Source organism: Mobula hypostoma, chromosome 6 (genome assembly GCF_963921235.1).
Source record: "Mobula hypostoma chromosome 6, sMobHyp1.1, whole genome shotgun sequence".
Lineage (NCBI taxonomy): Eukaryota > Metazoa > Chordata > Chondrichthyes > Myliobatiformes > Myliobatidae > Mobula > Mobula hypostoma.
The window spans coordinates 9,593,880-9,615,050 of record NC_086102.1 but is presented as its reverse complement, the minus strand read 5'-3'; the positions used below and the strand labels follow the sequence as shown (position 1 = coordinate 9,615,050).

Here is a 21,171-nt window from a genome sequence, read left to right as displayed (position 1 = left end):
TGGGATTATGACTGCCCACGTCCTACGACACATAATGATGGTTCTTTCTGACAATATGTTTTGGTATATAGTACCAGCTGTCAGAGGAAACTGTAGGGCCAGACGCAATTACAATTGAAAAGACATTTCAACAGCTAAATGGAGAGCGAAGGTTTAGATCAGGGGTTCTCTAGCTTTTTTATGTCATGGACAAAGGGGTCCGTGCATCCCAGGTTGGGAACCCCTGGTTTAGTCATAGTCATAGTCATACTTTATTGATCCCGGGGGAAATTGGTTTTCGTTACAGTTGCACCATAAATAATTAAACAGTAATAAACCATAAATAATTAATTAGTAATATGTAAATTATGCCAGGAAATAAGTCCAGGACCAGCCTATTGGCTCAGGATGGATATTGGCCATTTGCAAGCATGTAGAGCTAGCTTGGATAGGTATTTTGTTTGGTATAGAAGAGTTGGGCTGAAGGGCTTGTTTCTATACTGTACAACTCTATAACATATCCCTCCACATTTTACAGTATGTTTGCTCTTTGGTTGACAATCTTATTAGTAAACTTTGTAAATTTAAAACTCTGTTAGTAATTAAAATCTTACCATGTTTTCACTGAACTTTATTCAAGGAATATAAAATATTACAACTTGTTAAAGATGAGAAATATGAAATATAGCAAAATGCATTGGACAGTTCAGGAAATGTTTATCATACAATCACACCAAAGTGATTTCCAACCTACAAGTTTAAAACAGAAAAGTCAAATAAATATTCATTCTAAAAAGTTCAGTCATTGATCAAGTCATTGATCATTGAAACTGTACAGAGGAATAGGGATATCACACAGAACAAAACTCATGCAATGCACATTTTTTTGCATATACCTTTTAAGAGCTTATGAAAAAAAAAATGTACTAACGAACCCCTCTCTTTGATGAGGCCTAACCCATCTGCCTCTTACACACCTTTCCCAGAGGTGTATCCAGGTCTAACCCATCCGTCTCTCACACATATCTTTCTGAAGGTATATCCAGGTCTAACCCACATGCCCTTACACAACTTTTCTCAGGTGTGTACTCAGGTCTAACCCGTCTGTCTCTTGCACAGCTGTTCACAGCGGCATACCCAACTTATACAATCCATTTATGTCAGGTTGTACACATTTCCTTCAGTACCTTTGGTGGAAGGTCCACTTCCATTGCTGCAGAAGGTCAGGAGTTTCTAAAAGATACTGTGAAAATGTTACCCTTATACTTATGTGGAAGGGATGTTTGTGCGGGAGGGGAGGGTTATAGAGTTATTGAGTCATAGAACACTACATCATAGAAATAGGTCTTTCATCCCTTCTAGTCCATGCCAAAATATTGTTTCCTAGTCCCACAGACCTGCAGCCAGACCATAGTCCTCTACACCTCTCCCATCCATGTACCTCGCCAATTTTCTCTTAAATGTTGAAATCAAACCTGCATCCACCATTTGTGCCGGTAGCTCATTCCACACTCCTACCACCCTCTGTAAAGAGGTTCCCCTTCATGTTTCTCTTAAACATTTCACCTTTCACCCTTAACCCATGAACTCTAGCTCTAGTTTCACCCAACCTCAGTGAAAAAAGCCTGCTTGCAGTTACCCTGTCTATTTATATCCCTCATAATTTTGTTTGTTTCTATCAAATCTCTCCTCGTGCTCCTACGCTCCAGGAAATAAAGTCCTAAACTATTCAATTTTTCCCTATAACTCAGGTCCTCAAGTCCTGGCAGCATCAGGTTTGAATGATTTTATGTGGCAAGGAAGGGTTAAAATGATTTTACACATTCATTTCTACATCTCTGTTTCAACTAGGATATTCCTTTATCTCTACATTCATTTCCAGTGAGATCCAGGAATAAAAGACATTAGAAAATGAAAAAGTATATACACTTCCGCCTTTTTCATCTGAGCACTTTTGTTTGCTTGTTGACAAAGCTTTGTTTTTTAGGAAGATAAAACTCACAGTCAAGAATCTGTCAATCCAACAATAAAACATGTCTTCACCTTCCAACTGGCTGTGAAAGTGAGGTATCTACATAACGGCCTTATCAGGCCACTAGTGAGCAGACAGGAACAGTAACATCAAACTTTTAGTCATGCCAACAATTATCATCAATCATGTGGCACTATTGGACTCAACCTAACTTTCATATCATTGCATTTAGTGAGAACTTTGACATTACAATGGTTTTCCCATTAAAAGGAATGTTAATAGTATGGCATAATTATATGCTTTGGAAGCCTTTCTCCCATCATCTACTTCCTCAGTCCAAGACTGCACCAGTTCCCCCTTCTAGCATATAGAGTTAGTTACATTGGCATAATGGGTGGTGCAGACATGATGGGCTGAATGACTTTTCCTATTCTGTTTCATTTGTTCTACATGCTCTGTTCTGATCTGCATCCAAACTGGGGACAAGATTTGCAGTTCAATTTGGAAACATGGTCGCCATGTTTTGTTATGTCAAGATGCCAGACAGGTTGTACAGATCCAACTGCTGTCCACTGCAAAGTAAGTGGCGTGCATGGCGTGTCCGGGGACAGGTAGCAATTCTGGTAAAGAGCTCGTCACGTCCTTCTGGGGCAGCTCACTCACCCTTGGCCTCCACTGGACACTCAGCTGTCACTAATGGCTCTGAGTAGCTGCTTGTACGCGACAGCGGCCGCACCCCGGTACATCGCTTCGACAGGCGGGCTGAAGCAGGTGAGGGTAGCTGGCGGGCCTCATACCCCGGTGAGATAGGGACATGCCTGCCCTAGCATGTGAAGTCAGCTTCAGCGGACTGGGTGGATGAGACTAACAGTGAGATTCAACGGCCAAGAAGGGCGTGTTGCAACGCTTTGCGGAGTGATGGGCAGGACAAGGCACAGAAGAATTCATGGTCATCCACTGCAGTGAAGGAAGGTCCCAGTTTGTGATGACTACTCATAGCACTAGACCCAAACTTCTGGGATCGAGAGGGGGAACTGCCCCAGTGCAGTGGCCGTTCTACTTCAAAAACTCTCCTGTCATTGTCGGATGTGACAGACAAACATCACTGCAAACAAAGTAGCAGAGAATATTTTCACACTGCAGAGCCTTGCTTTTCCACTTGCACACCCATTAAAGCTTTGGCCAGTCCTCATCCTTGTGGGCAGTTATTGAGTTTCCAATAAATAACTCTTTGGGCCATTCAATTAGTGCAAATTGTATATGGGCAGCAGGTAGCGTAACACCAGCAGCTTGGGTTCAAGTCCTGCTGCCGTCTGTAAGGTGTTTGCATACTTTCCCTGTGACTGCGTGGGTTTCCTACAGGTGTTCCAATTTCCTCCCACATTCCAACAATGTGTGGGTGTTATGGATGTAATTGGGCAATGCAGCTTCGTCTGGCCTGTTACTGTGCTGTATCTCTAAAAAAAAAATCAGCAAATCTGTTAACAAGTTTCTGTGTTTTCCAGCGACTGCATGGTAGCTCTTAAACCATGCCTGTATATGTTCAGATTAAATAAAAGGGACCAGGTTTAATTCAAATGAGCTAACAGTAAGAACAAAAAGACTAAAAAACATCCCTCTGCATCCACTGCTGTCCACTGAATTGTTACAGGGTTTGTGCAACTTGTTTTTATCTATTGCAATCAGTTGTCAAGGGAGACATCTTCAATCATCTCTGGCACATGCTCCATTTCCAAATCCTCTTTCCCGTTGTCGGAGATTTCCGAAGTGGCATAGCATCCCGAGTCCCGGGGGCAATCCTTCTGTTGTGATTGGTCATTCTTGAGGCTGGATTGTTGATTCTCAGTTGTGGGATCGTTTTGGTCTTCCTCTTCACTTAGGACTGTAACAACAAGAAGGTATAAATCATCATTCCCTTTATTCACTTTGATCTATTTTACACAAACCACACTCACATGAACACACCATCCAGACCATGCTGTCTTCTTGCTAGTACCATCCGGTGCAAACTCCATACACCAGAATCGGATCTAGTTTTCGCCCCTCAAGCATCAGGCTGCAGAATCAGCGTGGATAACTTCACTCACTACAACTCTGAATTGATCCCACACTTTCAAGAACTCTATAACTCATGTTCTCAATAATTATTTTTCTCTTTTGCTGATTGGTTATTGTCAGTCTTTGTTATGTATAGGTTTTTATAAAGACTATTCTTTTTTTTAATTTCATGTAAATATCCACAAGAAAATGAACCTTGAGGTTCATATGTTGACATATATGGACTTTGATAATAAATTTACTTTGAAATTTAAACTCTGAAGTTAAGTACCATTTTGGCTTGAGAGTCGCTTGACTGAATATTCCAAGCCCAGTGTCTGCTGATATCTACTTGTTCCTGCATCGTTCAGTGTGCTTTGAATCAGAAGATAACCACAACCTCACTAATCCATGGCAGCAACTGGAAATCCCTAGATTTTATCACCTCTAACCTCCTCATCTCTCCCAATTTCCATCAATCCCATATCTCCCAATCCCACACCACCATTTAACTATTTATGGTTCTATTACCATTTATTATTTATGGTGCAACTGTAACGAAAACCAATTTCCCCCTGAGATCAATAAAGTATGACTATGACTATGACTATCACTTTCTCCTCATGTTCCCGAATCCCACCATCTCAACTTAACCCCACACCCAGAATTCAGCTCCTACATTCTCCTTATACTCCCAACTACACCAATCTAATTATCCTTTCAGTCTTGGGAAGGAGTTTTCATAAACACAAAACCTCCATTTCCTCTTTCTTCAGTTAAAAGGTTTGAGTTCAACTGATTTGTAAAGCTTCTTAGCCACAGAGAGTTTTTCTGCTTCTGTGCCTACCTAGACCAGTGTTATTAAATTTTAAACATTTATTGAGAGGAGATGATTGGACTATGTTCCCCACAGGATGTTGGGTTAGGTACAAGCATACCTCCAATGCTAACCAGAATACATCTCTTATCTGTCTAACGCTACTTTCACGGAATCAGCAGTTCTTTCTTCATGAGAACATCCTGTTGTCAGCGGAACATAGCACAGCACAGAACAGGAATAGACCCTTTGGCCCATGATATTAGCTTCAGCCATGAGGCAAATTAAACTAGATATTAGCTTTAAAAGATTAGAAAGAAGAAAGGTTTTAATAGGGAATCACATGTACATTGAAACATACAGAGAAGTACATTGTTTGCATCAAATCAAATCAGCGAGTCTTGTGCTGAGCAATCTGTAAGTGTTGCCACACTTCCAGCACCAACATATGCACTCACAACTCACTAACCTGTACATCTTTGGAATGTGGGAGGAAACTGCAGCACTCTGAGTAGTCACTGGGAGAACTTACAAATTCCTTACAGACAGCGGCAGAACTGAATCCAAGTCTGTGATCCTTGCTGCTGTGGTAGTGTTACACTAACTGCTGCACCATCCCTTATTTCTCTACTAACCTCCCTTCCATGGACCAGATCCCTTCACTGCCTACCTGTCTAAGTGCCCCTTCAATGCCATTCTATTGCCTCTTTTCACCACCACCAGCCAACTATTTCTGTTCCTGTAAAATCTTACCATGCACATCTTCTTTATATTTTTCCCCCTCACACCTTAAAGCTTCTTGCTGTAGTCCAGGAAATTTCTACCCTGGAAAAATTCTCTGACTATCTACCTGATCTTTGATTGGAGAACTGCGCAGATGCAGCAGAAGCATTCCTGTGCAGGTCCAGTGAAGACCTTTAAAAAGTCAGTTTCCATAAAAGAGGGGTACCATCTAGAGGAGCAGTCATTGTGGGAGTGGTAAGGCTTTGGCTCAACAGGGCTTCAGCGAGAACAGGCGGGGGCAAGATAAGTAGGTAAGTTCATTCCTTATTTCTTATTTCTTTTTTTCTTACTTAAATCTTGAGAGAATAGGGGCTATTCTCTGCCACAGGAAACAGTTGAGGCCAGTTCATCGGCTATATTTAAGAGGGAGTTAGATATGGCCCTTGTGGCTAAAGGGATCAGGGGGTATGGAGGGAAGGCAGGTACAGGGTTCTGAGTTGGATGATCAGCCATGATCATACTGAATGCCGGTGCAGGCTCGAAGGGCCGAATGGCCTACTCCTGCACCTATTTTCTACGTTTCTTTTCAACAGAGCCAGTGTCCTGTTCTGGGTCTCAGATGTGGGATTTCCGGGCAGCTACCAGCTTCACAAAGTGCATCGAGATGCAACTCCTTAGAGACGTGTTAAGGTACTGGAGCTGCAGATTGATGAGCTTCGGTTTGTTAAGGAAAGCGAAGAGGTGTTAGTCAAGAACTACAGGGAGGTAGTCTACAGGAGACAGATAACTGGATGTCTGTCAGGAGAGGGAAGGGGGAGCATTAGATAGTGGAGAGCACCCCCGAGGCCATGCCTCTCAACAAGTACTCCATTTTGAGGACTGTTGTGGGGGGAACCACTTACGTGGGGAAGTAACGGCCGTGCCTCTGGCACTGAGTCTGGACCTGTGGGTCAGAAGGGTAGGGAACTGAAGAGGTTGGCAGCAGTGATAGGGGACTCTGTAGTCAGGGGGACAGACAGGTAATTCTGTGGATGCGAAAAGGAAACAGGGATGGTAGATTGCCTCCCAGGTGCTAGCATCCACAGTATCCTGAAAAGGGATGGTGAGCAGCTCAAAGTCGTGGTACATATTGCTACCAGTGACATTGGTAGAAAAAGGGAGGAGGTCCTAAAACTGACTACAGGGAGTTAGGAAGGCAGCTGAGAAGCAGGACCTCAAAGATAGTAAACTCGGGATTGCTGCCTGTGCCACGCTACAGTGAGTAGAGGAATAGAATGAGATGGCAGATAACTGCGTGGCTGAAGAATTGGAGCAGGAGGCAGGGATTTCGATTTCTGGATCATTGGGACCTCATCTGGTGCAGGTATGACCTGTATCAAAGAGACAGATTGTACTTGAATCAGAGGGGGACCAATATGCTTGCAGGCAGGTTTACTCGAGCTGTTGGGAGTGGTTTAAACTAATATGGCAGGGTATGGGAACCAGGATGATAGAGATGCGGATGAGCCAGCAGGTTTACAAGTAGATGATGGATGTAACGTGAGTATAAGGAAGGACAAGCCTATGACTGGGTACAAATGCAGACACAGCAAAGAGTTAAATTGTACCAGAGAGGCAAAATCCAAAAGGGCAAAGAATGCAGGACTGAAGGTGCTGTATTTAAATGCATGTAGCGTTCAGAAAAAGTTGGACAAATTTGTGTCGCAATTAGAGATTGGTTGCTATGATGTTGTGGGCATCACTGAGTCGTGGCTGAAAGAAGGCTATAGTTAACATCAAAGGATATACTTTGTATCGAAAGGACAGGCAAGAAGGCATAGGTGGTGGAATGGCTCTGCTGGTGAGGGATGGAATTACATCTTTAGAGAGAAGTGACATAGGGTCAGAGAATGTGGAATCTCTGGAGTTAAGAAACTGCAAGGTAAAAAAACCATTATGGGAATCATATATAGGTCTCCAAAAGCCAAGATCTGGGGTTGTGATTGCAAGGAGAGCTGGAAAAGGTATGTAATAAGGGTAATAATATAATCATAATTGGGGACTGCAATATGCAATGGGGTTCGGAAAGTCAGGTTGGTGTCGAATTGCAAGAGAGGAAATTTGTTGGATATCCATGAGCAGGTTTTTCTGAGGCAGTGAAATCATACCGCAGATTGAGAGGGAGAAGCATAAGCCATTTGTATCGGTATCACAATGGAATAGAGGGAATTACACAGGCATGAGAGAGGAGCTTGCCCAGGTGAATTGGAGGGGGGGGGTGGTACTGGAGGGAATGATGGCCGAGCAGAGGTGGCTGAATGTTTTAGATATGTCCCATAGAAGATGTCGTTCTCAAATGGCAGGGCTAGGCAACCTTCGCTGACAAGGGGAGTTAAGGAAGTTTACAGAAACAGAAGTTAAGGTGTTCCTCAGGGGTCAGTGTTGAGACCACTACTGTTTACATTGTTTGCAATGATCTAGATCATGGAATTGATGGCTTTGTGGGAAATTTTGTGGATGATACAAAGATAGGTGGAGGGGTAGGTAGTGCTGAGGAAGCAATGTGATTGCAGCAGGACTGAGACAAATTGGAAGAATGGGCAAAAAAAGTGACAGATTGAGTACAGTGTTGGGAAATGTATGAGAATGCATTTGGTAAAAAGAACAATAATGCAGACTATTATCTAAATGGGGAGAAGGTTCAAACATCAGAGGTGCAGAGGGACTTAGGAGTCCTCATGCAAGACTTCCAGAAGGTTAATTCACAGGTTGAGTCTGTGATAAAAAAAGGCAAATGCAAAGTTGCCATTTATTTCAAGAGGAGTAGAATATAAAAGCAAGGAGATAATGCTGGGACTTCTTAAGATACTAGTCAGTCTGAACTTGGAGTATTGTCAACAGTTTTGGGCACCATTTCTCAGAAAGGATGTGCTGTCATTGGAGAGAGTCCAGGGGAGGTTCACGAAGATGATTCCAGGAATGAAACGGTTAACACATAAGGAACATTTGGCAGCTTTGGGCCTGTACTCAATGGTATTTAGAAGAACGAAACCTACTGAATGTTGAAAGGACTAGATGAGGTCGATATGGAGAGGATGTTTCCTATGGTAGGGGTAGCCAGACCTAGCCTCAAAACTGAGGGGGCAATCTTTTAGATCAAAGGTAAGGAGGACTTTTTTTTTGGCCAGAGAATGGTGTATCTGTGGAATGCTCTGCCATAGACTGAGGCGGAGGCCAAGTCTGTGGGTATATTTAAAGCGGAAATTGACAGTTTCCTTATTGGTCAGGGTATCAAATGGCGAGAAGGGGTTGAGTGGGATGTGGGTTTAGTCATGATGAAATGGTGAAGCAGACTCAATGGGCTAAATGGCCTAATTCTGCTTCTATATTTTATGGTCTTATGGTGATCTATGACTCTCATAAATTAATTTTATAAACCTTCATCAGGAATTTCTTTAGCCAGCGGTTGGTGAATCGATGGAATTCCTTACCACAGGCGGCTGTGGAGGCCAAGTCATTGAGTTTATTTAAGGTGGAGGTTGATAGGTTCTGGATTAGTAAGGTGTGATAGGTTACGGACAGAAGCCAGGAGAATGAGGTTGAGAGAGAGATAGAACAGTCATGCTGAAATGTCCGAGCAGACTCGATGGGCTGAATAGCCTGATTCTGCTCCTATGTCTTATGGTCTCCTCTCAGCCCATGTTGCTCCAAATTTCCAGCATCTGCAGCTTCTGTGTCTCCTTCAGTTTCCTCCCCAGTTCCAACAAAAGGTCTTCAGTTGGAAGGTTAACTCAGTTTCTCTTCCCACAGATGCAGACTGACCTGATGAGTGTTTCCAGCATTTTCTGTTTCTTTCTCAGATATCCAGCATCTGCACTTCTGTTTTAATTTACAGAATCTGTTGGTTTATTGCTGGATCCAAGATTGTCACAATAGCTTAGAGACTAACATGAAGCTATGACAGCTCAGAACATCAGAGTTCAGGTCTCAATCCAGGCATCCTCTGTAAGGAGACGCTGTACATCCTTCCTGTGGAGTGCGTGAGTTTCCCCCAGGTCCTCTGGTTTCCTCGCATATTATCTGGCTAGAAATATTGTACATGTCCTGTGATTAGTTTAGGATTAAATCGGGGTTGCCAGGGGTTGCAGGGTGGTATGGCTCGAAAAGGGCTTATTCCGTGCTGTATCTCTAAATTAAAAAATAAAACCCAAATGGTGAAATTCCCAGCCGATTGCCTCCTTAGTGGCATGTTCAAGAATCAAGCTGCAGATCTAGACAGCAAATCGCCACCACCTTCTCAGGAGTACCATTGACATCCTTACTAATTAAGAACCTATCAACTTCTGCTTTATATATACCAAATGACAGCCTCCACAGCCATCTGTGGCAACAAATTCCACAGATTCAGCACCCTCTAGTACAAAAACAATCCTCCTCACCTCTGCTCTAAAGGGATATCTTCGTATCCTGAGGCTGGGCGCTCTGGTGCTAGACTCTCCCATTTTTGGAAACATCCTCTCCATGTTCAGTAATCTAAGGCAGGTGCTCTCAACCTTTTTAATGCCATGGACCAATACCAATACAGGGCTCCTTGGACCACAGGCTGGGAACGCCAGATCGAGGTCTTTCAATGTTTGATTGGTTGTAATGAGATCACCGTTTATTCTTCTAAACTCCAGCAAACCCGTAATTGGTTATGGTCCATCAACCCATAAACACTACCTTCTTATTCCTTTTTATCTGCTGAATCTCTTGTGTTTCCTGGATGTACCTCATTTTATTCACAAGCCTTTACTCATCTGAGGATCACGAAGGTATCTCCGTGCTGATTAGTGTATAAAGACTCATTCTTCATCCTTCACGGAGATGTGCAGTTAAGCAGAAATAGCAAGAACCTCCCCCGTCCCCCATCCCATCCTTACTGTCATAGTTCTGATGGGCAGCGGTCAGGATCTTCGATCTAAGCTCTGCATCTGTGATGTTAAGTTCAATCAGGTGACTCTCCTTGAGGTACTTGAGGTCTTCCAGACTCTGGTAGCCATTCAGAAGGAAGGTGGAATAAAGATCCTACACAAGACAATCGAAGAAAGACAGATTAGTGTCATTTGCCATACCTACATCGATACATACGGTGAAATGCAGTGGCTGTGTTGTTAGTGATGTGCTGGGACGCTCCCAACTATTGTCAAGCATCTGGCCCCAACATAGCATACGTTTTCAGATTGTGGGAGGAAACTCTCGCGGTCATGGAGACAATGCAAAATCGATCACTGATAGCTGGCACTGTAAAGTGTTTATGTGAGCCACTACACTACCATGCAAAGACCATTATAACCATATAACCATATAACAATTACAGCACGGAAACAGGCCATCTCGGCCTTTCTAGTCTGTGCCGAACTCTTACTCTCACCTAGTCCCACCAACCTGCACTTAGCCCATCACCCTCCATTCCTTTCCTGTCCATATATCTACCCAATTTAACTTTAAATGACATTATACACAAAGAGTCTACCCAACTTAAACACCTATAAATCTACTTTTGAGTGTTTTGGTCACCCTGCTAATATCTCCTCATCTCATGGTGCCGAAATCGTCATTTTAGTGAAAAGCCTGGCATATATCTCCACAGTGATCTTCAGTTCCAACTCTTCACCATATGTCTACAGGGCTAAAATGCCTCCTAACAAGAAAACATACCTCAGTTCACAGTGGACAGATGGAGGAAGGTATCAGATATGTGAATGTCCTGGCAGTGTAAAGCCCTGCCTCAGGACTGGAAGAGAAGGGGGAAGATGCCAGAATAAAAAGGTGAGGGGGAGGGGAAGGAGGATAGGTAGAAGGTGAAAGGTGAAGCCAGGTGATTAGAAAGGTAAAGGGCTGGAGGAGAATGAATCTGACTGTTCAGAGTTGTGTGTTCTGTGCAGATACTGGGATTTTGAGCAATAAATGTTCTGCCAGAGAATCACAGTGCATTGAGCAGTATCACTTGTGGGGAGGAAGGAATTGCCAATGTTTTGAGTCGAAATCTTGCATTAGGATTAAGAATGGAGAAGGGAGATAGCCAGTATAAAGTAAAGATATCCCTTAAACACTTAGAAGACATTTGGACAGACACATGAACGGGAAAGGTTTAGAGCAGGGGTTCCCAGCCTGGGGTATAAGGACCCCACTGTTAATGGTAGGGGTCTATGGGATAAAAAAAAAGGTTGGGAACCCCTGGTTTAGGGGGATATAAGACCATAAGACATAGATCAGAATTCGATCACTCGGCCCATCGAGTCTACTCTGCCATTCCATCATGGCTGATTTATTATCCCTCCCAGTCCCACTCTCCTACCTTCTGCCCATAACCTTTGATACCCTGACTAATAAGAAGGGAAAATGCAGACAAATGGCAAAAGGTAACTTGGTCGTCATGGCTGAGTTGGGGCAAAGGGCCTGTTTCCATGCAGTATAGTCAAAGAAGGGAGTGGTAAGATGGGGGCTAGAGGTGTTTGGAGGGTCAACAAGCAGCAGGAGGGTAAAGGATGATGGGCAAATTGAACCAGGTAGGAGAGGTAGGGGTGGAATTGGAATTGGTTCTTTATTGTCACGTGTACTGAGATACCTGTTGAAGCAGTGTACTGGGGTGTGGCCACTGTCACAAGCAAACAGTTACTTGGAGCCACAGGTGAGAACTGAGTCTCAGGTGTGGACCAAGGGTGAGCGAGCTGCCAAGAAGGGCCTGACAAGCCCCTTCACCAGAGGTGTGAGCCTCCCCTGGACACCCCATTCACCTCCAAACAGTGTATCGAGGTAGAACACGGTAAAATAATAAGAGAGTGCAGAATACAGCTACAGAGAGAGTGCAGCACAGGTAAACAGTAAAGTGCAAGATCATGACGAGTTGGATGGTGAAGTCAAGAGTCCATGTTACTGTACCAGGGAGCCATTCAATAGTCTAATAACAGTGGGGTTAAGGATGTCTTTGAGCCTGGTGGTACGTGCTTTCAGGCTTTTGTATCTTCAGCCTGATGGGAGAGGGGAGCAGAGAGAATGTTTGGATGCGGGCGGACTTTGATGATACAGGCTACTTTGTGAGACAACGTTAAATGGATAATTAGGTTAAGGAAATGGGAGGTTAATTTGCCTCTGTAAACTGTCGACAGCATAAGAAGTATCAGGAGAATTAGGGATTCAGGAGAAGATGATCGTAATAGAAAATAACTATTTTATTTATTTAGAGATACAGTACAGTAACAGGCCCTTCTGCCCAATGAGCCTGCATCACCCAATTACATCCATGCAACCAGTTAACCTATTAACACACACGTCTTTAGAATGTGGGAGAACTTGAAGAAAACCCTCTTGGTCACAGGAAGAAAGTACAAACTCCTTTCAGATAGCGACGGGAATTGAACCCAGGTCACTAGCACTATAATACTGATACACTAACTGCTACACTATCATGATGTCCCAAGAAAAGGTAGGGCAAAGGAAAACGAGTGTATGACAGCTGGCATGGGGAAAGAACAGCCGATACCCTGCTCAATTATTTCAAAGAAAAAAAGGGTTTCCCAGCACACTGACCTTCAGATGGATCCCCTCCAACAACTCCTGGAGAGAATCTGGGACAGGCTGCGTGCTCCTCCTGTGTGGCCGGACTTTCTTGGCTGCATCCTCTTCATTGGGCAAGACATCCACGTAAATGAATTTGAAGTTCCCCACTCTGCCATCCAGCATTCCTGTCCAGGTGCCCATGGTTGACTTGTTGATTATTTTGATGATGTCACCCGTCTGAAAGAAATCGACATAAGTTAACCTTTGAGCCTCAAATTTCGAGACAGGCTGACACAAGCCGAACTAAAGGGGGTAGGCAAGCGGTGGCTAGGGATTGTCAAGAACAATCATGATCATGGAGTCCATGATCGCCCATGTCATACAACATGGCACATAATGATGATGATGATGTATATGAAATTATGGAAGGCATAGATAGAGTAGACAGTGTTTTTCCAAGAATAAAAATAATGAACACTAGAGAACATGCATGATCACCTACATCATACAACACAGCACATAATGATGATGATGACCCAAAGGAAAGCTTCACAGTCATAGAACACAGAACATAAAAAAACAACAGAACATAGAAAATAGAACATTGAACATGGAACACAGACAATACAACATAGAGAATGGAACTTAGAACATAGAAAATAGAACAATAGAGCACAGGAACAGCCCTTCATCTTGTGTGTCTGTACTGAACATGATGCTAAATTAAACTTAATCTTTTCTGCCTGTACCTGATCCATGTCCCTCCATTTCCTGCATGTTCATACATCTATGTAAAAGCTTCTTAAACACCTCTATCATATCTGCTTCCAACACTTCCCCTTCAGTGTGTTCTGGTACCCATCACTCTCTGTGTATAAATACTTGCCCGACATCCCCTGCAAACTTTTCCCCCTCACCTTTAATGTATGTTATCTACCTGGGGGGAGAAATGACCGTTTATATTCCTTAACTGTTCCTCATAATATTATATATTTCTGTCAGGTCTTCCTTCAGCATCTGTCACTTTGGAGTAAACAACTAAAGTTTGTCCAACCTCGCCTTATAACACATTCTCTAATTCTGGTAGCATCCTGGTTCCAGGGAGAACATGCAAACTCCACATAGACAGCAGTAGTGGTTCCAACTGAGCCCAGTTCACTGGTGCTGTCACGTTGTTTTTATTTATTTAGAGTTACAGCTCAGTAACAGTCCCTTCTGGTCCAATGAGCCCGTGCCGCACAATTACGCCCCTGTGACTAATTAACCTACTGACTCGTATGTCTTTGGAAGGTGGGAGGAAACTGGAGCACCCGGAGGAAACCCACACAGTTATAGGGAGAACGTACGAACTCCTTACAGACAGCGGTGAAATTCAACTTGGGTCGCTGGCCCTGTAAATAGCATTATTGCTAACCACTACACTACCATGCCATACATAAAAAATAGTGTAAGTAAGTAAATAAATAAACAAAGAGAAATAAGCAAAAGTGTCAGAGAGGAATATCAAGGTAGCATTCATGGGTTCATGGATCATTCAGAAATCTGATGGCAGAGGGAAAGAAACTGTTCCCAAAATGTTGGATGTGTGTCTTCATGCTCCTATACTTCCTCCTGGATGGTAGCAGTGAGAAAAGCATATGTCCAAGAAACAACCAATATCTTCTTACCTTGAGCTTCAGTGAGTCTGTATCGTAGGGGCTTGGTGTGAAGTCCGTGTGTACCCGAGCTCGACCACAGAACGGGCCAGTGTAAGGCACATCCTCATCCGCTCTTAAACTGTCCCGGTTGCTCGTTTCATCTGAGACACCTGTTTAAGAGATAAATATGCATTTAGACTCCTGAAAGCAACCAGATGTGCAGCTCTCTCCACTTCCCTAGCTACTGGAGGCATCAGGGAAAAGTTCGATTGGAGGTCTAGATTGAAGACAGACTCTCATGGAGTCAGAGGACTGAATGTGCAAGAATGGGTGGGTGACAGGGAGTGAGGAACAAGGCTTGTTTAAGAGGTTTTAATTTAATAATAACAATAACTTAATTATAGAGCACATTTCATACAGTCAAAGAGGTAAAGTTGAAGAGAAAGTGGTAAATCTGTGGAACTGGTTGCACAGGAGGCTGTAGAGGTCAAGTCATTGAGTATATTTAAGACTGAGGTTAACAGATTCTTGAATGGTCAGTGCAAGAAAGGATAGAGGAAGAAGGCAGAAGATTGCGGCTGAGAGGGAAAATGGATAAGCCATGACGAAATGGAGCAGCAGACATGATGGGCCAAATGGCCTAATTCTTCTCCTACTGCGTATCTTACGGTCTTATGAATGCCTGTGTTTGGGTGCAGTCTTTCATTCATTCTATTATGATTACGACTCTAATATGGATTTATTGAGTATGCCCACAAGAAAATGAGTCTCAGGGCTGTATATAGTGGCATATACAGGTACTTTGATAATAAATTTGCTTTGAACTTTTTAAGGAATTATGTGTTGTGGCAGTCTGTCCTTACATAGTAATGACAGCGAGTGTGAGCAATGCTTTCGCACAAAACAAACTAATGTATCCCTTTGTCTTTTGGAATGGCCTTGGTCCAGGTGCAGGTTGATGGGACTTGGCGGAATAATAGTTCAGCATGGGCTGGATGGGCTGAAGGGCCTGTTTCTGTGCTGTAGTGTTCTATGACTCTATGTCTCTATTGGATTTCATTCTCACATCCATAGTCAATGCGTTAAGGTGTGTCAGTTACACACACAACATGGTGCAGGAATTCAGCAGGTCAGAGAAAATCTATGGAAGTGAACAAACAGTCAACATTTCAGACTGAGACCTTTCTTCTGGATTGGAAGAAAAGGGGGAAGAAACCAGAATAAAAAGGTGGATGGAGGGGAAGGAGGATAGCTAGAAGGTGACAGGTGAAGCCAGGTGGATGGGACAGGTAAAGGGCAGGAGAGGAAAGAGGATCATGGGGGAAATGGAAGGAGGAGGGGCACCAGGATGTGGTGATAGGCAGGTAGAGAACAGGTAAGGGATCTGAGTGGGGAATAAAATTTATTGCATGAGGGGGAATTTCTTTCACCAGAGAGTGGAAAGGAGACTTCACCAAGTTCCAGTCCCCCTGTCTCAACCACTTCCAGTGGCAGTTCATTCCATATACTCAGCAACCTCTGCGTGTTTAGCTCCGATTTAACCTTTGCCCTGTCACCTTCAACTTGTGATGGAAAGGAAGGTGGTTGAGGCCGGCATGAAAGCAACATTTAAAAGATATTTTGAGGGCTACAAGCACAAAAGTTGCTGGGGGAACTCAAGAGATCAAACAGCATTTTATTGTGGGGAATAAACGGTTGCTATTTTGGGCTGAGACTGTCCATGAGGACCTTCGTCATCTATCATTTATTCATTTCCATAGATGCAGCCTGACCTGTTGTGTTCCTTCAGCATTTTGTGTGTGTTAGTCTGGATTTACAGCACCTGCAGAATCCCTTGTGTTTAGACAGCTACAGGGAAAGGGAAGGTTTAGATCAGGGGTTCCCAACCTTTTTTATGCCATGGACCTCAGATGGGGTAGGCCTGGTCTGGATGGATATGGGCCAAATGTGAACAAGTAGGACTGGTCTAAATGGGTGTTTTGATTGGTGTAGATGAGTTGGGTCACAGAGAGCTATGTGACTATTTGACTCTCTAAAATTTTGGCCCTGTTTCTCCCTCCACAGATCCTTCTTGGCCCACGAACTATTTTCTGCTTGAATTTTGGGGCTTTTCCTGCTGCTTCAGCCAGGTATCTCCTTTGAGAGCCCAACACCACCCTCCCAGTGACTTACCGGCTGGAGTTTGGCCACTGTTCAAACTCTGAAGGCTCTCCATGGACTCACACTGTGTCAGGCAGCTTCCCTCAGCTTCGTGCTCTCCACTGGCTTGCTCTGGGTGGCCTTCTGCATTGTCTTCACACTGAAAGACACGTTATCATTTTTGAAAATAAAACACAACTTCCCTTCTTGTATTTGTGGGGGGTTTAACAGGAGGACTCTAAATGAAGCTGAGACAGCTGAGGAAATACTGGAGGATGATGAAAGTGACGGGTTATAGATAGAGAGGTTCATGGGTTTAGAGAGAAAATATCAGAGCTTAGAGCACAACACAGTGGTGCAGCTCACACAACGAAAATAGGCAGTTCATCCCAACTGGTCCATGCTATCCACATCATAAGATTCAGATTAAGAACCCCCATCACCCAGTACAAGGTGACAGAGTAGATATACGTCTCTACCAAAGGAGGTGTAAGTCACTCCTTCCCTTAGCTAGCCTGCAGGTTACCCTTGGGCAAGGTGTAGCACCTGCTTAACCCCACTCCCCCCTCCCTGATCAGTGTTATGTGAAGCCATGGGAGCAGGTGGCGGATGGTCGTATGAGCAGCTGGTGCAGATCACAAGTCCTGGTTATGCGACCACTGACACCAGGTAGACAATCTTTAGAGAGTATTGATAATGGCTGGATCACCCATCTTGTAAAGATACTGCCCAGAAGAAGGCAATGGCAAACCACTTCTGTAGAAAAATTTGCTAAGAACAGTCGTGGTCAAGGAGACCCTGATCGCCCACGTCATACGACAAGGCACATAATGATGATGATCACCCAGGACATGCCCTCTTCTCATTGCTACCATCAGGGAGGAGGTACAGGAGCCTGAAGACACACACTCGAACAGACTTGGAGATCTCTTATTCAACGTTTTCATTTAATGTAACTTTTTTTTCTTTCTCTGGCCATATTTACATTCCCTTCTTGCTTTTTAACTGTTTTTAATGGAGGTCGGGTTTGAGGACGTGATTGTTTTAAGTTGTTTAACTCTACTTGATACCTAGTTAGCCCATTGCTTTGCTTAGCTTTTTAGTTTAGTTGCACGGTGGGGTTTTTTGGGGGTTTTTTTTTCCTTATTGACATGTTTGAAAATTAGTATACTATTATATTACCTGGTTATTTTATATCTAAACTGCACTGTTTGTACTAACTTTTTTTGTGTGTATTAATATCTCTTGTAAAGTTATATTGCAACTGTGTATCAGTGCCTATATGGTTTACCTTTTGTGTACTAATTCAATAAAAAGATTTAAAAAGACACACACTCAATGTTTAGGAACAGCTTCTTCCCCTTCGCCATCAGATTTCTGAATGGACATTGAGCTCATGAACCTACCTCACTATTTTTGCTCTCTTTTCGCACTACTTATTTAATTTAATATGTTTATATAATTCTTATTGTAATTTATAGTGGTCTTATGTATTGCAATGTACTGCTGCCACAAAACAACAAGTTCAATGACCCTATGTCATTGATACTAAACCTGATTCTGAGATTCAGATTCATTTAGTCGCCTACTGTAAACGTTGAAAGATGAAGTGAAGTGCATAATTTGTGTTAACAACCTATACAGTCTAAAGATGTGCAGGGGGCAGGCCTCAACTGTTGACACATATTCTGGTGCCTCAAAGTTCAGCCTTTAAAGTTGACTTTTTGGGCTAGTCATAATCCTTCCTTCTAGTAACAGTTGCCTGCATCTGGCTCATAGACTTCAGGCCCTTCCCCTCCAAGAATCTATCCAAATACCTCGTAAATGTTCCAATTCTAACCCGCTCGGCCATTTGCCCTGGCAGGACTGAACCCAACGCTCACAACACGCTGGAGGAGCTCAGCAGGTCGGGCAGCATCCGTGGAAAAGATCAGTCGACGTTTCGGGCCGGAACCCTTTGTCAGGACACACCGAAACGTCGACTGATCTTTTCCATGGATGCTGCCCGACCTGCTGAGTTCCTCCAGTGTGTAGTGAGTGTTGCTTTGACCCCAGTGCCTGCAGATTATTTTGTGTTTAGGACTGAACCCAGGTCACTGGTGCTGACTGTGTCCTCAGCGACGGTGACCTAAGTTCAATTCTGACCTCAGTGTCGAGTCGGTGTGGGGGTTTTGCACGTCTTCCTTGTGACCAGGTGGGTTTCCTTCGGGGTGTTACAGGGAGAAAGCAGGAGAATGGGGTCAGGGAGAAAAATAAATCAGCAGTGATTTAAAGGTGGAGCAGACTCAACATGCTGAATGGGCATATTTCTGCTCTTCTGTTCCCCCATAACCCAATGGCATAGGGATTAATATGTTGTTAGCATGGTGGGGTAAAGTGTAAGTGGCTATGATGTGATGGTTGGCGTGGACAGCGGGCGACAGGTCCTTCCTTCTGCACTCTACGCACCTGTGAGCAACACACACAAAATACTAGAGGATCTCAGCAAGTCAGGCAGCATCTACGGGTGGGAATAAACAGTCGATGTTTCAGGCCAAGACCCCTCTTTGGGGCTGGAAAGAGAGGTGGCAGAGTCCAGAATAAGATGGTGGAGAAGAAGTACAGGCTGGCAGGTTGAGAGTCAAAGAGCAGCACAGACCACAGAAGGTCTTACTGAACTTCCACTGGAAAGAAAGGAGGCAGAAGCCGAAATAAGAAGCGGGGGGTTGGGGGGGGGGAAGAAATACAAACTAGCAGGTGATAGGTGAGACCAGGTGAGGGGGATATTGGCTGGATGGGGGAGGGGTGTCAAAGTAAGAAGCTGGATGGTGGTAGGTGGGAAAGGTAAAGGGTAAAGAAGAAGGAATCTGATAGAAGGACATGCGGCGGTGGGAGTGAGTCTGGGAGGGCACATAGTCAAAGAGTCAGAGAGCAATGGAGATCACAGAGGGGAGGTAGTGAGAGAGGGTCTCACTCAGCCCTTAGGACTTGTTGCTCTTGTGGTTAGGTATTGCCAGCACCAATGAAGATTAGAGAGCAGATGAGCGCGGTGGACAAAATCATTGGAACATCTAATCCTATAGACAACCAAGAGTATGATGCAGCTGTTGAGGAAAGACAGTGTCACTGAGTGGAAACGAGTTGACTTGCTGTTGAAGTAACACACATAAAATGCTGGAGGAACTCAGCAGAGCAGGCAGCATCCATGGAAAAAAAGTGCAGTCAGCCCAAAAGTCGACTGTACTTTTTTTCCATAGATGCTGCCTGGTCTGCTGAGTTCCTCCAGCATTTTGTGTGTGTTGCTCGGGTTTCCAGCATCTGCAGATTCTGTCTTGGTTGTGACTTGGTGTTGACACTTTTCTATGGGTAACACTGAGGTTAGGAACAGGGGCTTGAGAAGATGGCAGGCAGAAGGGAGAAGATCCACAATGGCCTGAGAATAATGGGTGTGGGAACAAGCATTGTGCACTCCAGTCAGACCTGACACCAGGTGGTCAAATCAGATGTCCACCACAGACCTTCATCTTTTACCCTTTGCAGTCATGGATAGATAGTGGTCCTTACCAGAGGTTGTGGCTGACAGAGCATAGACACAAGAGGTCCTGCAGATGCTGGGAATCTTAACCGACACACAAAATGCTTGAGGCTGCCTGACCTGCTGATATCCTCCAACATTTCGTTCGTGAGACAAATCAGTACATTTTCAATGAGAACTAGACTGCTGAAGATACAGGGAACTGATTTGAATTGTCTCTACACAAAAGCAAGGGATAACTTGAAAAGGCATGACCAGTAAGTAGAACAGCACTATCTTTCCCACACAAATAGCAACTGCATTAAAAGATGACCACTTTAAGTTGTAGGATCAGCAGTGCTGATATGACCCAAAAGTCTGAAAGTACATACCAGAAGGCTCAAGGAAAGCTTCTATCCCACTGTTATAAGACTATTAAATAGTCCTCTAGTATGATGAGATGAACTGTTGTCCCCACAATCTAGCTCAAGCTCATCAGGGCCTTGCACCTTATTGTCTACCTGCATTACACTTTCTCTATAATGGTAACACTTTATTCTGCATTCTGTTATTAATTACCTTGTTCTATCTCAATGCACTGTTGTTCTGTATGAACAGTATGCAAGACAAGTTTTTCACACCTTCTGCCCAGGTGCATCACAGCTTTGCATCACATCACAGTATGGCAACTGCTTTGCCTGAGACTGCAAGAAACTGCAAAGAGTTGTGGACACAACTCACCACATCAGAGAAACCAAAGATTCTTTCCCACACTTCACAGTGACTTGGTAAAGCGGCCGATGTAATTAGAAACTCCACCCACTCCAGACATTCTCCCTTCTCTGCCTACACA

At 43.8% G+C, this 21,171-nt stretch overlaps 1 protein-coding gene across 2 annotated transcripts in view; it reads right to left on the bottom strand.

The window, feature by feature from the left end:
* Positions 1-599: 599 nt before the first annotated feature.
* The window catches only part of LOC134347814 (SAM domain-containing protein SAMSN-1-like), an 81,274-nt gene continuing 60,702 nt past the window's right edge, over positions 600-21,171 (bottom strand). For both annotated transcript variants that reach the window (XM_063050266.1, XM_063050268.1), the window contains 5 exons: positions 16,859-16,985; positions 14,717-14,856; positions 13,080-13,286; positions 10,430-10,574; positions 600-3,833 (listed from right to left, as the gene is read on the bottom strand). In XM_063050266.1, coding sequence (XP_062906336.1) covers positions 3,634-3,833; positions 10,430-10,574; positions 13,080-13,286; positions 14,717-14,856; positions 16,859-16,985 — 819 coding nt within the window. In that variant the 3' untranslated portion in view covers positions 600-3,633. The remainder of the gene's footprint in view (positions 3,834-10,429; positions 10,575-13,079; positions 13,287-14,716; positions 14,857-16,858; positions 16,986-21,171) is intronic.